This window comes from Hyalella azteca, unplaced genomic scaffold (assembly GCF_000764305.2).
Source record: "Hyalella azteca isolate HAZT.00-mixed unplaced genomic scaffold, Hazt_2.0.2 contig1600, whole genome shotgun sequence".
In the NCBI taxonomy this organism is placed as follows: Eukaryota; Metazoa; Arthropoda; class Malacostraca; order Amphipoda; family Hyalellidae; genus Hyalella; species Hyalella azteca.
The window spans coordinates 57,697-75,007 of NW_025931904.1; the positions used below are offsets into that span (position 1 = coordinate 57,697).

The 17,311-nt window shown below is 34.2% G+C and overlaps 1 protein-coding gene across 1 annotated transcript in view; it reads left to right on the forward strand.

Moving 5' to 3' along the window:
• Positions 1-307: 307 nt before the first annotated feature.
• The window catches only part of LOC108666129, a gene marked incomplete at its 5' end in the record, with an annotated part of 53,906 nt that continues 36,902 nt past the window's right edge, over positions 308-17,311 (forward strand). The window contains one exon of the mRNA XM_047883164.1: positions 308-359. Coding sequence (XP_047739120.1) covers positions 308-359 — 52 coding nt within the window. The remainder of the gene's footprint in view (positions 360-17,311) is intronic.

Below are 17,311 nucleotides of genomic sequence, written 5' to 3' on the forward strand. Positions count from 1 at the left end.
GACATAAACATATTTGTTTGACATAAACAAATGAACATGAACATCATGTACACGTCAACATGGACATTTTTGTTCATGTGCATAAATATAATGTATATGTCTAAGAACATTTTTCCACGACATTTTTTTCTGAAGTATTTGCACTGATGCCGAGTTTTCCAAATTAATGACCAATAATATATCATTTCCTATCACTTTTGGTATCGTAATTTTATGAAGGCTCTCAAAGATGAGATCGTTAATTATTGATTAATAGTTAATTTTTTAATGTCAGTTATAAATTGTTAATTAAACCTTAATTTCTTCACTACAGTGGAAGTCACGATGGGCGGTCCTGTCGAAACTTTCACCGGTGGCTGGTGAGTAAAATCTATAGATATGAATTTTATTAAATCTGTTGTTATTTATTTTATAACTATGACAATATCATGACAGCAATTGAATTAATTGTTTTAATGATGCCAGAATAGTGTGCCCATCATTTGTGTAATTTAAACCATTGATCTCACATTCCCACTCAGTGCACGAGAGAAATTGCTTCACGGTTCCGCACCTCAGACCTTGATTATGATGCTTTATTAGAAAACCATGAATTCAGTCACCCTTTACACAGTCACTTATATACTGAAGACATCGGCGCAACCAACGATTTTTTTGCATCGCATACCTAATCTTATATTATACAATGTGTATTAATTTTTGAAGATGTTTTATCAGGCTTCTAGAATTATACTTTTGCCCCAAGAAGGCTTCATTAATTCAAGTTTTGCCACTTTAACTAACAAAAATACCATTGGTTGATAAATGAAACTTAGATGATTCTGCATGGCAACTATTGCATTTATAAAGATTTTTGGCAGTCCACAGTCTATTGAAGGGATTCATTATATTCTAGTTCATCTGAAGCAGTCGAACATAATTATTGGACAGTTTAAAATGAATGCAATTGCATTCGACTGCACGACATTGTGCTTAGTCATGGTTCACTAAATAGGATACAGTTTCAGATCGAATACGAGTATTGTAGGTTAGCTCTTTCAGATTAACTATTGTTGATGAACTTAACTAATCTCTTAACATTACAGATTTAAATTACTAACATTATTAATGCTGTTATGAAGAAATCTACTACAAATGATGGAAAAATTAACGGAATTACGAATTCGTCCCTTGGATATAGCTTCGTGGACTTTACATTGCATTCACTGACGCTTCCGATACACACAAATATCAGGAGCATATAACATGTGTTATACGAAGTTAAATCGACCATGTTTTATTATACCTCGTCATGCCTGCGTCAATGAGATGCTGTTGCATGATCACGCATACTGCGCTAGACAGCGCAGCAGTGTTCGTACATGTTTAAGATCGCAATACGCACACCCATAAAGCTTCTTATGAAGGCTCGTTGATTAAAATTGATCGTTCGATCGGATTACCGTCTCCTTCTACTTATCTCGAAGGCATCATTATGCACTGTGGGCCAGACGCTGTCTTCCTGGCTATCGTGTGTCTGACTTTGAGGTGAAATTTGACATATTTATGCGGTTGCAGGCATGAAATGCATGATAAGTATTTTTCAAAATGTTATAGCCACGTTAGAGAGAAGAAACTAATTTTTGGCTGAATTTCATGATGAAATAATATTTCAACATGTTGTTGTCACGTTGAAGATCATGTTATAAATTTTAGGCAGCAATAATGACTGCAGCAATAATGTTTCAAAATATTGTTTCCACGCTGAAGATTATGAAATAATTCGGGCTGATAAATGTGATGCAATAATGTTTTTAAAAGTTGTATCCATGTTAAAGATCATGCGCCGATTTTGGGAGTAAAATAATGGTGCAAAATGTTTCTGCATCTTGATTCAACGTTGAATAGAATAGAATAGTGGTGCCTGCGCTGAAGAAATAGGCTTATGGCCTGTTGCCGATTCATGTATTTTTCGTGAGTAAAGTTACAGGAGTTAATAAAACCGAATTTTGACCAAATCTTTTCATAACTGACATTGGTTTGAGATAGCTACTGAACTTATTACCAGGTCAGTAAGGTGCTAGACATATCAAGACTGAACATATGCTCCACATAGCTTTGTTTAGTTTGTTCTTGAATATCATGAAATAATTTTAAGCTGAAATTTTGGCAAAAGTATATTAAAATTTTGTTACTACATTTAAAATAGGGAAAAATTTTTTGATTGATTGTTCGATTAACTAATTTGAATTTTGATTCTACGATTCATGACAACCAATTCACACATCAGCACTCTATTGAATTTATTTATGGCTAAGCGGTGCAGCGAGAGAGTGAGAGAGGGCAAACGGCCCAATTAGGGATGCATTTGAATCATTATCAATTTAAAATAACATCTGATTTATAGCTTTAATGGATTCGGCACGGTAGATAAGGCGTACGTTAAAAATATTGTCTTTTTTACTTGAAATAAAAATTATTCCATCCTCAATAGTTGTATAAATTTTGTTGATAAACATTAATAGTGATACCAGTTTCCTCGATTTGTCTAATCATTATTTGTAGTTGTGTTTATAATGATGTATCGTGGAATGATGACACCATAATTCCACTTGAAAATTCGATGATAAGTGAAATAATTTTTGTTGATTAATTGTTAATTAGTCCCCCTAATAAAATTTTTTGTTCAAGAACATTCTTCTGAATGATTTAACGATACTTTATAATTATCCAAAGAAATAGTAGTTCCATGATATTTTTACAACACTTCTCTTTAACTTCACTTCTTGTTTGTCTGTTTGTCTGTCTGCTACAAATCCTGTAATTAAAATGTAATACACTTCTACTTATCCTATCGATCTGAAATTTTGCACACTTGCGTAAAGTTGGAGACAATGCATGAATCGAATAGCAAAATAAATAATTTTAAGAATACATTTTCTCAATATTAAAAAACTGAAAAATTATTTTGTCAGCCACAAATCTTATAATTGATATTTGACACAATTTTACCTGTCCAATTGATATGAAATTTTGCACACTTATGTGATGGTTGAAGCAATGCATGAATCAATTGACAGAATAAAGAATTTTGAAATAAGTTTAATACATTAAAAATTGAAAATTTTTTTTTTCAATATTCGAAAATAAAACTAGAAATTCATTGTTCATCTGTAACATTGGAAACACTGGATTCTTTAGAAGTGTTGTCGTTAAAAAGTAATTTTTAAACATATATTATTTAATCGTAATTGTCATAAATCTCCTATGACATTTACGAAAAAATGACAATTCCTATGAAAATCTACGTATCTCCTATGATAACCAGCCATTTTCTCGATGCAAAACTCACCCTCTCTCTTTCTGACGGGACCCTGCCATGCTCCCCCAGTGATGATGCCCCTTCAGAAATATAAATGTAGGCGCTGCGTCCAACGGAACACAAGGAATGCATTCAGCTTCCGACGTTTGCTTCGGACAACAAACGCGCCTTTGTTGACGGACAAGCCGACTTTGTGCTCCCATTTTTCCCGGAGACATTACCATAATATCGTCCAACCTACGTGAACGAGATTCAAGTGCTCGGCAGATTAAAGAGTTTCAGATTCCGTGCGGTAGTCGAGTTAACGGAAATGAGATTCGAATAATGAGGAATCCACTTACATTAAGAAAACATTACTGAAGCATCAAACACACCGTCTTGGCTGTTTGTTTTCATGTACTGGAGATCATGGATTGTGCAATAATTAAGGAGACATAATTGTAAAAACTTATATTTCATGTTAAAAATGCTCAAACTTTAAACAACGATACATATGAAACTTTTATGACAAACGAAATGTCATGAAAAATTATTAAACAGACTTTCACATTACACCTAAATTAATCAATAGGCCAAGAAAAACGATAACATAAGTAATCAATGTACAAAATGCATCCTAAACTATCCAAAAAGAAATACACGCATCTGTAGCCGTGAGTTATTTAACATGCAACGTCGCAACACGTCTAGCTGTAATCCGTTCTCTTCTAGGTGTAGTAAACTGTCTTTATCCACTGCATTTAAGATTTAGTTACTAAAAGTTCTACTCACTCACGGCAGTTATTTTCTAATAAATAGCGCGCGGAATATCGCGTCTCTGTACAAAAGTTATAATCTCTGACGAACTCCCTCTACGCACGCTCCGTGCAAAGCAGTAATTTTGTCCATGATAAATACAAGAAGCACGCATCTTTGCCACCAAACCTGAGGCTACAGAAGGCATGTAGCTTTTCTCTTCACGGCATTTCTGCAATTTCCTGTACAGGCTCAGACTCGTCCACCGAGTGGAGCTGAACATAATTTGCCAAATTTCCCCTCATGAATGTTTCATTTACAATTATTTTACTTAAATTTGTTTAACGTCAGGTTCAGTTTTCTCGTGGAATATTTTTAGAAAAAAATGGGTCTAAAAAATTAAACATTTTGCATACAAATCTGCAAATCAAGCGTGTGTCCTTTCAGCTCGCTGTATTGCAAAGAGAATGATGAAGTTTTTTTGAAGATTTTAAATTGAAAATTTCCCACTATAATGCATTACAAGCGTTGTATAATCTTCTTGAATTTCCGTATAATTTATTTTTGGTTAGCGTGTAATCATAGATAATGAGGACCCTAATTCTGTCCTCTATCTGAATAAGCTCATCCGAATTTTGATTCTGGGAAGAGAATGCCAATTATTTTGTGGAAATTTGAGGCTCATTCGCTTGGCGTTCCGTTGCTCTCAAGACAGAAATTTGATTTTACCGTATGTACTATATAATATATAAAAACAGCCTTATTAAGGCGAGTAATCTCTTCATTAACCGCTAAATTTTCCACCTGATGACAACCTCTATAAAGACTGAAAAACTTCCTTTTTGGTTTTCATACAATAGAGTCGCTACAGGGAGCATCTGGGTAAAATAGAAACTTTTTTATTTACTGACGGGTCTTTGTGAAACTTCGTACACATATTTAAAAGAACAAGAAAAGAAAATTTTGTCCTGATGAATTTTTTAGAAAAAGAAAGAAAACGTTAAATGCTTAGATAACGGAAAAAATGAGTCTATTAAAAGTCTATCTCCTTCAATTTTGGTGCTACAACATAGAAATAAATATCATTCGATTCATAAAGAGAATGTCTATCAACTCTAGAACTACTTTTCAATTTTTGTATTTAATTTTTTCGATATGGTTTTTCCCATTTTCTCCTATATTTCACTTCTTCCACCTAATTTTTCCAATGTGTAATCCAAACCATATATACACGTCAGATAAAGGGAATTTTAAAGTTGCCAAATTTTTTACGTTTTTTTACGGATCAAAGGCGTATTTCGGAAATTTTTATTGTTTGGAAGAGCCAAATAAGTGATATTTATTGAAAAAGAATAAAATACTAAAAAATCCACAAATGCTTGATACTAGTAGCCCAAGATCTCCCCATTACCAATTACTCGTACTGAGGGTACCATCACGCGCCTCTAAACTTATTCTTGTCGAATTTAACACGAACAATGAGTTATAAATGGGATTTTCGTGAGTTATAAATGGGCTTTATTTATATTATATGATAATATTACAAAACTTTAAAACAACCTCACGCAAAAAGTAATGGATGTTCATCTTATTTGCTTTTTTGAACGCGTCTCGTTTACAGCATTAAAATGAGTGCAAACTCTTCGCCAACAACGCAAATAATGATCTATAAATACCGTTTTAAAAATAGATATATGTAAATCTTGTTAAGAAATTGTCATTTATAAAAATTACAAACGGTTATATATGGTATGTTGAGTTAGATACGTCTTTTCGGCAGGTAAAAATGAACCCCAAAAACGGAAAAGTCATATTCTTCGATTTTCTGACCCAGACCTTAAAAGCTTAAATGAACTCATTAGGAATAACCATTTTTTTCAAATTCTAATATCCATCATCATAAATTTCTGTTTCATCCATAAATTGTAGTTTAATTTTGTTACAGTAATAAATATGAGTAAGTTACTGTCTTTGCTCAAAAATTCCATTGGAAATCACAATCGTATTTAGGTGCACTTTGTATGACGATTTATGAGCAAGCATTTAAGGACGTTAGTTCGGTAAAGGATTACCGAAGACAACATTGACTTTAATATTTCGAACTTGTGGTAGTCTATTACAAAGTAATCAATAATAAAATAGGATTATAATGAAATTAAAATGAATTTCATGTTTATTGGTAAACTATTCATGATCTTAATTGAATTGAACTGAACAACCTTGGACGTGAATATGAAAAAATATCAGAGAGAAGAGAAATAAGCTTACCCGTCTGTCTGACACGCACATAATGTAAGCTAAAGAAAATCAATTTGTCGGCGTATTACAAAATTAAAGAAATTTGACTTTTAAATTTCGCGCGTACTTTGTCTGTAAACAAACAACGTTGTACCTCCCACAGGATGCGTAAAGCCAATCTCGAGTTAATTCAATACATTAAAGGGCTTACTTGAAAACATATAAATTAAGTACGAGCAAGAACACATGACTACTACAACAATAAAAAATACCCTGAAGTGTTGTGAACAAAACGATACTCATATCTCAAATGAGAGGAGACATAATCAATAATTTGGTTTTAATTAATGTTCAGGAGTATACCTGGAATTTTGATGGAACTTAGTGTTCGGGAAATTTCCGATCCGGGCTTCTGGAAAGGCTACGGCGAAGAAGCGGAACGGGCTCAGTCCATATAAGGATGAGTCGCTGCTCTCGTAAAAGCTTAATTCTGTAAACTCTACTGCGCGGTCGCGTTCAGTTCCTCTACGTGCTTAATGTTACCTTAGTTTCCTAAATTCTCTAAATGAATGGTGTTAATTTGTTGTGCACAACCTTTGATTTGTTTAAATTTCAGTTTTGGGGTGCATGCGTTTTTTCACTTCTTTTGACACTTTGGCCAGCTCGTCAAATTGCCTATTTGACTTGAAACCTTAAAACTTTAACTATTAACCTCTAAACTTTAAACCTTAAAATTAATACCTTGACTGGCCAAGGTGGTCATTCTCTATACTAAGGTGACCCATATTTATGTTCGGAACTGCCGCGCGTTAAATTAAATCATTAATAATTACTACAATAATTGATTTCTACTTCTAAAAGCACTACGCAATTTGTGCACTTAATCTTAATTGATTAAGGTGAGCCATAAGCTTTTATTAACGTATACTTCTGAACTACTTCTGATTAACAACTGAAATATTTGAATTATTACTTTTTACTAGCTTATTGACTCTATTGTAATAATGCGTTTGTTTTACCAGTATCTCGAGTAATCTTCAACATCTGCTGCCCCACTGCCAAATTAAGTTAAACCTGGACGCAGCTTTCTAAATGGATTTTAAACTACCTTGAGTATGAAGAAACTGCCCCGAATAAGAAGCTTTGAATAAATTCTGGTATTATTGCAGATTAACTACATCCAAAAAAAGGGTGTTTTTTTTTAATTATATGTTTTTTGGGGTGTAGATTACGAATCTGAAATCCATTTTTGGCGGTCGGCATCGGAAAACCGATTTTTTGCAATAATACCGATCACACGTAGCGCACGACATCTTGAATGAAACTTACCCGTTGCACTGCAACGGGTAAAGAAGACGAAAATGTTACCCGTTGCACTGCAACGGGTAACATTTTCGTCTTCTTTGTCCATAAATCTGGAGATACATTGCCACATCGAGAGATCACAACCTAACGCCAACTCGCAGGTTGGGTTGGTTCGCCCAGGTTCCTTTTAGATCAAAATGCTATCTAAAAAAAGGAACTTGGCTGACTTAACCCAACCTAAGAGCTTTTTGTAAAATTTCGATGAACAATCCGACCCTTTATATAAAGGTGAGTGGGTAACGTAAGTTACGTAACCCCCATGTTAGTAAATAAAGGTGAGTGGGTAACGTAAGTTACGTAACCCCCATGTTAGTAAGTCGCGAAAAAAATCGGTTTTCCGATGCCGACCGCCAAAAATGGATTTCAGATTCGTAATCTACACCCCAAAAAACATATAATTAAAAAAAAACACCCTTTTTTTTGGATGTAGTTAATCTGCAATAATACCTAAATTCTTATTAAAATGCCTTAATTGATGATCACTTATTTCTATCCTGCTTAGCGCTTAATTTTTGAAATCATTTCTAGAAGAGGATTACCTCCAGCGTAGGGAGAAAAACCCTACATTAGAGCGTGATTTCATTTGTTGAGATGTGTATGAATGATGGAAAATGTCGAGAGTTTACCAACGCTCAATAAAGGCTGGGATAGTGATTGTTTCGGACACAAATAATAATTATGCTGATAATCAATACGAAGCTCGGGTGCCTTGAAAATTATTTAATATTTAATTGATTACTATTAACAATAACATGGTTTAATTGGTGGTAAGAATATTAATCAAGAAAATAATCTACCAGGTCTTAGATCACGTGAAGACTTATATTACAAGCATACCAATTACGAAAAAATCTGGAGGGTGTTAGAACACAGGGAAGATTATTTATTATAAGAACACTAATCACGATGAAAATCTTCACGGTTTTCGAACTCATATAGATGCCTACCCTATTCACTAAGAACACTTGATACTAAGAACAAGATAATATACAGGGTGTTCGATCACACAGAAGCTAATACAGTGTCACGATCAATACGAAGAAGAGGATCTACTGCCATTCCTGGAAATTGTTCCCCTTAGACCCGACCATACGATTAGGCTTCACTATTCATGATGCGGCGCTCGTGTAGCACTTGTATCGGCGACGCGTTCTAATTTTTGTAGCGTTTCCCCCTCCATGGAACGGCCGGCAACCTTTTCCATTAGGGAACATAATCGATATTTCGTGCGTACTGATGACCTTTCCCTGTACGAAGAGATGGCAGGGCTTGGCTAATCCCCACGCACACTCAGGGGACTTCCCTCAGCTGAGGGGAAGGGTCCAGACTTCACCGTGAATCATAACGTTGAAATTTATATGAAGCAGACAAAGTATATTGATGACTGACAAGGATTAAAATTTCTATATTCAAAACTACTGAGGGTTCAAGTTAATTTGAAAATCTTTATAAAAGATTTTTATGGGAGTGAAATTTCGAAGACTTGTGGAATAGTTTAGTGCATAATGATATTGAACAAAACTTTTTTTCGTGTACGAAAAACTGACGTTGTAGACTTGAATGGTTTCTTTACTCTCTTCACGAATTGTAATAAAAAGGAAGAGGAAGATGTTACATTTAAAAGTTGGACAAAAAAATAAAATTCAGATAAACCTTCAGATGAAAACGATAGTCTCGCGGAACTGCCTTAAGTGAGAGTTAGGAAACTTGATAGGACTTTAACGATTGGAGGATTGTGAAGATAGAGAAAATTTATCTTAATGAGTCCAATCCACCTAGGACTTGAAATGCCTGGTCTAGTCGTCTGTTTAAATAAGTATAGTTTTAATGAAGTTTTCGGTAACTGTGATACGGTAATGAAGAATTTTCCTGACAGATACCGGGAAAATAAGTCGCATAGATAGATTTTCAATTTACAATTTACTTATATATATGTATCGTAATTTCATATTAATAGGAGTAATTGCAATTAATTTATGTCTAGAATACGCTGAAGAAATTGTGTGCTAAAAATGTGAGGATTAATGATGTAATTCAGCAATAATAATGATTGTAAAATTGCTATAAAACTCTATCACGCTTTTCGAATATAGAAAGTTCACCAAACACCAAATTTTATATTATATTTTATCACTGTTTCATAAAAGCATTAAAAAATTTGAATGATGGGCAGAAATTTATTAAATTAATTGTAAATTCATTTTTTGTAACTTATTAAATTCTTCTTTTTTCCCAGCATTTGTAGCTACCTGCAATTATCCTTTCAAGCCCTCTTGTGTCTGACGTTCTTAGGCCTAAACCCTCAACTTGACGTCGGTGGTAAATGCCGCGAGCAAACAAAGGGAACTGAGGGGAGAAGCTCCTTGCCGCTTTTCTATTCCTGATCTGACATACAATCTTCTAGGAACGAAACTCAAATGTACATATGTTGTTGCATTCAAAAGTACACTGATATTCATATAATTATTTAATAAGCATTGAAAATTGAATAATTATTAATTAATTATAATTACAATTAGTAATTATGATTATTCACGTATGAGAAATAGGTACTTATGCATATATAGCATAAGCATCATTCAAGGGGTTATTAGTAAATTAGTGACACGATGTAAGTATTAACTTGGCGATGTTCGAGACTTTGAATTAATGAAAATGTTGTTTAACGATTTTTCGTGCGAGGAAAAAGTAAAATATTTGTTTTTACTTGCTGCTGGAGTCTAAAAATTTGTCATTTGAATTTTTTCGCCTTTTTAAGATACTTTACTGTCAAGACTAATTTGAGAACAACTAACTTATTTATTAATTCAGTATCCATCACAGCGCTCAGTCGCCTTCTCGAAAGGAGAAATAACAACTTAACAACTTAACATCCATAAATTGATTTACCACGAAATACTCTTTTCATGAAGCTATACAAGATATTTTTCCCATAGACATTGGCCGATGCAGTGCTAAGTTTTCTGTAACTATATAATAAAGTTGGTTACGTTCTCCAAAGCTGAAATAGAAGAATTAGCGTGAAAAAGATCGTTAAATTCGTAAACTCAATGCGTTTTAAATTTGCGTAGGATAACACATTTAATCATTGCATTATTATCGCGTCATTAATACGAGTATGTATAGATATGTTTTTTCAACCTCTGCTCAATTAGACTTTTTCTAGTTGGATGCTGGTTATATATAAACCGAGTATATGCATATACCAAAATAAAATAAACAATACCAAAATTATGCGCAATTTCCGGGCAAAAGGATATTTTTAGACTAAATTCTACTTTCAATAATAATATTCCCTTGTATTTTGTATTATCTGCACTTAAAGTCCGTTTCTAGAAATAAATTCTCCAACACATTTAAAAATTATCCGATATTGAGTGTTGTTCGGTACTGCTACCAGCTAGTATTGCCTCTTGATTTTTATTTTGGAGGCAATTTTATTTTTATCTTGATTTTTTATTAAGAGGAGAGCGAGGACACAAATTCTTCGAGTGCTCTCGCCAATCAATCTTCGAGGTCCTGCATCGAGAACTTGAGCAAAAGGAATGGCACGGCCCACTCGTTCGGTTCAGACACGAACGCCCGCCTCTGTAAAAGTTAACGCAGGAATGTCGTTGTCATTTGTTGCTATGGTTCCTTGTTGAAAAATAGCTCTAAATCGAAAAAAAACTGGAGAACATTCGAGGCATGAGCAAAATTTGTGCGATTGAGCTTCTGATTATAGTGTGATGCTACGTACGGTTAAACTTTGGATTTAATTTGCCATATGAACTTATTAGTCTTCCACGCATAATCTAATAACACCAGTGGGTTATTAATTGTTGATTTTTCCTACAATACTATATGCTTGTGAAAATTTTAACCTGAAAATTTCTTTGCTCTTCGGTTTAGCCATTGTTTGTACGGCTGAAAGAAGATACGGGAAGCCTTGGTCGCCGATTTTATTTTATCAAGCAGATTTTTTATTTTAAATCAAAACAACATCCATAACAAAAAAATATTAAAAGATGTAAAGTTATGCTAAAACAAGACGACAGAACAATTGAATCGCTAGATGCATGAAGCCAACTTAATGGTATTCTCAATTTTGTCTGAATCATCTTTGAAGCACATCTTGGCTTTAAAAGCTGATTCTATATTAATCATCAACTGCTTCTTCCAAGAAGTTGTTACTTCTAAGTTTATTATAACTTTTATTATTTAATCTTTTATAACATGTAACTACAAAATATATTGTAAGTTTTCACTTTTATATCTATCATATACTTCCAGTTCAACATCCATTTAAATCGTTTTAATACATATACGGTGAATTGCTATCACTACTTCTATTATCACTATTATCTCCAGCATCAATGTCGTCTTATCTCTTTAGAAAGTTGTATAAATTCATTTCTACGAGCCGGAGATCTTGTATAGATTTTAATGAAGGACATCCTATAGTGAATTCCCCTCACTTTAAATTCATAGGCTTCAGGCTTGACGCTCATCAGTAAATCAATTTATACTAAAAAAATCGTAATCAATGCACCCGATTTTCAGAGGCATGAAAACCGTGGCAGGGACCATCGAGTGGATCAATATGGCAGGCTTCAAATTTGAAATTCATTCTGCCTTGTTGACAGCACCGATTTGCTTGAGTTCATGGTTATTTAATGGGCTCTGACAGAAAATTTTTTCAATCAATGGTTGTTATTTTTATTTTGTATTGTTGGACAAAAATTCATCTGTGTACGACGTACTGTAGATTTTTCGGTCACGAATCTGTTAAATAATGGCTTTTTAGAAGCTATACGCAGTGTAATTGAACAAATAAATTTACAATAAATATCTAATTGAGATACGTACCATATATATCACGCATATGTCCTAGAGAAATGAGTGAATGAAATTTGATATGCATAATAAATATAAACAAACAATAATTTTTTCTGAAGATTTCCACTTTCAAAGATAAAGCTTTATCAACGTGGCAATTTTGAAAAACTTTTTCCCGTATGAAGCAAATGAAGGCAACAATTGCTCGCGTCACAAGCTTCGGTTGTGAGAGCTTTAAGAAATTTATGAGCTTTTGAGTCGAGGCCGACACGGCGTCCTTCATTGGAGCCATTATAGCCCGAAGTTGTTCAGGGCTTGTCCAGATTATAGGCGCCCCGTTTAATTTAGAGCGGCGCACCAGGGAGGTCTGGGCCGGTACGGCATTGCAACACGCACTGCAAGTCGTCTTCAGTGCTCCTGCTCCTGATGCCTTTATTACTGAAGAAAAGAAAGGGAAAGTTAGGCAATAAAAACTCATCTCTTGTCTTTCTATTGGAGTGTGAATGGAAAGGACGAGAAAGGTATTATATTCTGCTACGATTGCTTTGTGATTGAAAAATAGAGAGAAGTAATAAATTGAAACGTATGTCATTATGGACAGAAGGATAGGCAATATCTATATTGAACACGTATCTAAATTTTATGAGCCTATTGCGAGCTAGGAATTTAACTGTTCTATTCAAACTCCGGTTTATATTAGAATATTGATGATTATGAAAAGCTTCTGTGCACTTTGGCGGCAAAACATCTTCTCACAACTTAAAGCGAAGTAATCTTAAATATAACTCAGTGGTACTCACTTAAGTGAGTGACAGAGAGCGCATTTTCTCGTCGACGAAAACGTAAAGACACGGACGGACAGACGGACAGACAGACACATGGTCAGACGGACGGACGGACATGACGAGCACAATAGCGCATTTTTTCCATAAATGAGAAAATGCGCTAAAAACATTAAAATATATTCGAAAAAAAGGAAGTTACTGTCTCACGAGAATGATTACTAAATAGTAAAATTAAAATGATTTTGATAATGTCGATATTCGATATTTTACGTGGTAAAGCAACAACGGGTAATTCATATCTGTAATTAAATACAATATTTATGCCACGACCGCGGCAAATTGATATGCAAAATAATAATAATAAAAATCAGAAAAATAATAAGTTATAACAAAATCTCATAAAATAAATTCCGTTTGTAACGTAATAGGAAAAGAATGCTGCTGGAAAAACACTATATCACAGGCATTTAGGTTTATTGGTTGCAGTTACAAGCGGTTCCAGAGGGAGGCGATTAGTGTTCAGGGTTTCAATTAAACTGATGGATGCGAGAGCCCTTGCCCCGCGTCTCATCTGTTGATATTTTTAGGTCTCCTTGCAAGACATTAAAGCCTGCAGAGGCCTTTGCTGATATGAAGAGCGAGTACAGCAATTCTCATTACGTAAATAGTGAGAATAGTGCCGGACCTGTTCTAGCAGAGAGATCCTGCAAGATGCCTTAAATGAATGCATTCTGCGACTTAACTGCTTATTTTGGTTTTATCATTTTTGCTATGCATCAAGATTGTAAGATTGCGCTCGCTTAACTCATTTTTTTTAGTAAAACAGTGTATTTTAAGTGGTTGCGAAAACCTTGTAAATGTATTTCGGGCATCATATTGTGTAAATATGTTTCTCATCTGTTTTCAGGTAAAATCTTAATAAATTTATAATTGCGTCTGGGAACAACTCGAGTATAAGGATTTGACTACCTCTCTGCTTAACTGCATTCCTGCCCGATGCTTTCATCACATTGTGGCTGCAAATTAGGTTTTTAACTTATAAATGAATTTATTTATGGAAGATAGTTTATTCGCACTCCGTGGTGCATCCCCTAAAGTTGCGATACAGAGACTGGGTAGAAAACTGTGCAAATCTGCTTATTACTTGCATTACACTTGAATTGAAACTAAATGCTGTGAAAGGAGTACACAATGATTTAGTTAGTTGGCAGCTTCAGTAGTTAAATATTAACGTAAATTCGTAATATTTTAAAAAATCTAGTTGCAAGGCATGCATGCACCGGTCCCCACACTCCTGATGCTGGCTTTCATGCCGAGAATTTTTACACATAATTTTTGATGATATCGTGTTATTTTATTTACAGCAGTCTCCCTTGTTCATCCGTTTGATCTCGATAGTGTTTCACTTTGTAACAAAACTTGCGATGAGGCATTTTAGTCGCAACGGCAATTTATGCATTTATTTACTGGAATAAATGCAGGTCAATGAATGATTTTCCTATGGTGTCTGAGTTCGGTCGCTTTACACTTAAAAAAGGCAAATAATAAATCTTAGTTGATGCAATCTTTCAACGAAATGTTTTGGGGTTTTACGGGAATTAGATGAAATAACCTCTTTTTCTTGTAAATTACGCAGCATTTAGAAGTTAAATATAAACTCCAGCGATAATAAAAAAATCGATAAGTGTTCGATAGTGCATATATGGGTTTTTACTTCTTCGAGCCATGCCCTAATTTATCTTTTTTTTATTGCCATAAAAAAATTTATAGCCATTTTTTATTGCCATACCCTAATTTACCTTTTTTTATTGCCATTTTATTTATTTTATTAATACATAATAAATATTTTAACTAATACAATAATAAAATATTGTAATAGGATACAATATTTTAACTAGGATACAATATTAACATAAAAATGTTCTTCTTTTAAATAAAACAAGTTTCAACTTCATAACGTTCTTAGTTTTTTATTTATTAACAAATTAAAAGGGTCAGTTAATTCTGGTTCACCCTGTACTTGTCAATGTCAAATTTGGATTTTCTATGTAATGGCGGAAAAGAAACTTGAAAAGGCAAAAATTAAATGTTAGGGAATAACGGCGTTGACTTTTTTTCGTGGAAATTCCTCTCTGGCTAAAATTTAATTGGAAATTCAGATGCGTGTTGGCATTAAATTCCGGTGCGAAAATTACGCATTCACAGAACGCTTTCTGTTTGATGGCTCGAAATTCATTAACATTCGTGGGGCGAGAATATCGAGCAGGCAAATTAGTTAAACGCTGCAGCACTCGACCTCATACGCGATTGTTGGCAGCTAGTTGCTTGAACAATACATTTACTACAATTTCTTCAGTTACCATGGAGGAATTTTTATTGCATAATCAGCATATGGAAAATGAAAAATGAACAAATTATTCATAATTCCCAAAGATTTTAAATAATATTTAAGCCTTGTTGTGTTCAAGTTCTACTTGCCTATTACTGTTTGTGCATTTTTTATCCTTGTAGTTTTTCTCCAGTTACTGTCTTATAAATCTCCTGCATGTTCATTTTACATAGTTTATTCACTAGAATGACTGCAATTGTTCGGCGTCAATATATTCGAGTGCGTTACTCTTGATGACCCTTATTTGCACAATTAAATGGTCGTGTTTTGAGAGGTTCGCTTCACGTACGGCAGCGAACATTCACCGTAAGTGCTTATGTGTCAGCATGTTTATTAATTGACACACTGGATTGTCATTACCTATCCTGTAGTCTGTGTGAGCAGTCAGACAACGTTCTAATTAAGCAATATTTCTATTGTGTTCATATTTTTGTTGTGCTTTATATCATAGTGACTAAATTGTTGCGATGTCTTTTCTTATTATAATCTAATTGTTGCGGTGCAACAATTAGATCAATCTTATTATGACCTAATTGTTGAGGCGCGTTATCTTATTATGATTTAATTGTTGAGGCGCGTTATCTTATTGTGACCTAATTGTTGCGGCGCGTTATCTTATTATGATTTAATTGTTGAGGCGCGTTATCTTATTATGACCTAATTGTTGCGGCGCGTTATCTTATTATGACCTAATTGTTGAGGCGCGTTGTCTTATTATGACCTAATTGTTGAGGCGCGTTATCTTATTATGACCTAATTGTTGCCGCGCGTTATCTTATTATGACCTAATTGTTGCGGCGCGTTATTTTATTATGACCTAATTGTTGAGGCGCGTTATCTTATTATGACCTAATTGCCGCGTTGCGCTATATATTCCGTATATTTGTCCGTACATACGCCGTGCGTGGTCGTACAACGTCCATTCATCGCCGTGCGTATAGTCTTATTACGGCCGTAAATAGACATAACTTGCGTAACTCCCCTACGCTGCGTAACGGCCACATGTATCACCGACGCACGATCGAGGAGCCGGATTGCGTATTGATTAAGACTAACCCGCTGCGCCAGCGCACCATAGCTTTCCAAATTACATGCTTTATGGCACGAACCTTAGTTTGAGCTCGAGAACTGCATGCCACTTAACTTCACTTAAGGGCTGGCTTGCACCTACACTTACTTAATCTACATCTACAATATCTACAATGCGGATAATGATATTCCAGATAGCTTTAATTTGGCATTCCAGTTGCTAGGTGAACTTCGAATTATTTTAACTAATACCTAATGCATGGAAATATTTAATTTTTTTAGTTGATATTATCTACGTCTTATATTGGACTAAACATAGTAAGACATTTTAAATTAATTTTCATAATAGTATATTTTTATTATAGGGTCTACTGAGTTTCAATTATTAATAGAGTGGATTTTTTTACGAGGTTGATGTCTTATTGTTACATTAATTACTTTGAATCATAATGAAGGAGCTTGCAATAACCTGTAGCCGAGTTGTACAAAGGCCTGACATATTCATGAAAATTAACTTCTATTCGAGATATTCTGAAAATATTTGCTCTTATTTTGATGGGTGTTAAATTGCCAAAATTACGTTGCTGACAATCTAACATTGACTGTAAATTTTAAGCTCCAATTACCTTCTCTGCGGTCGGAATTTAGTCG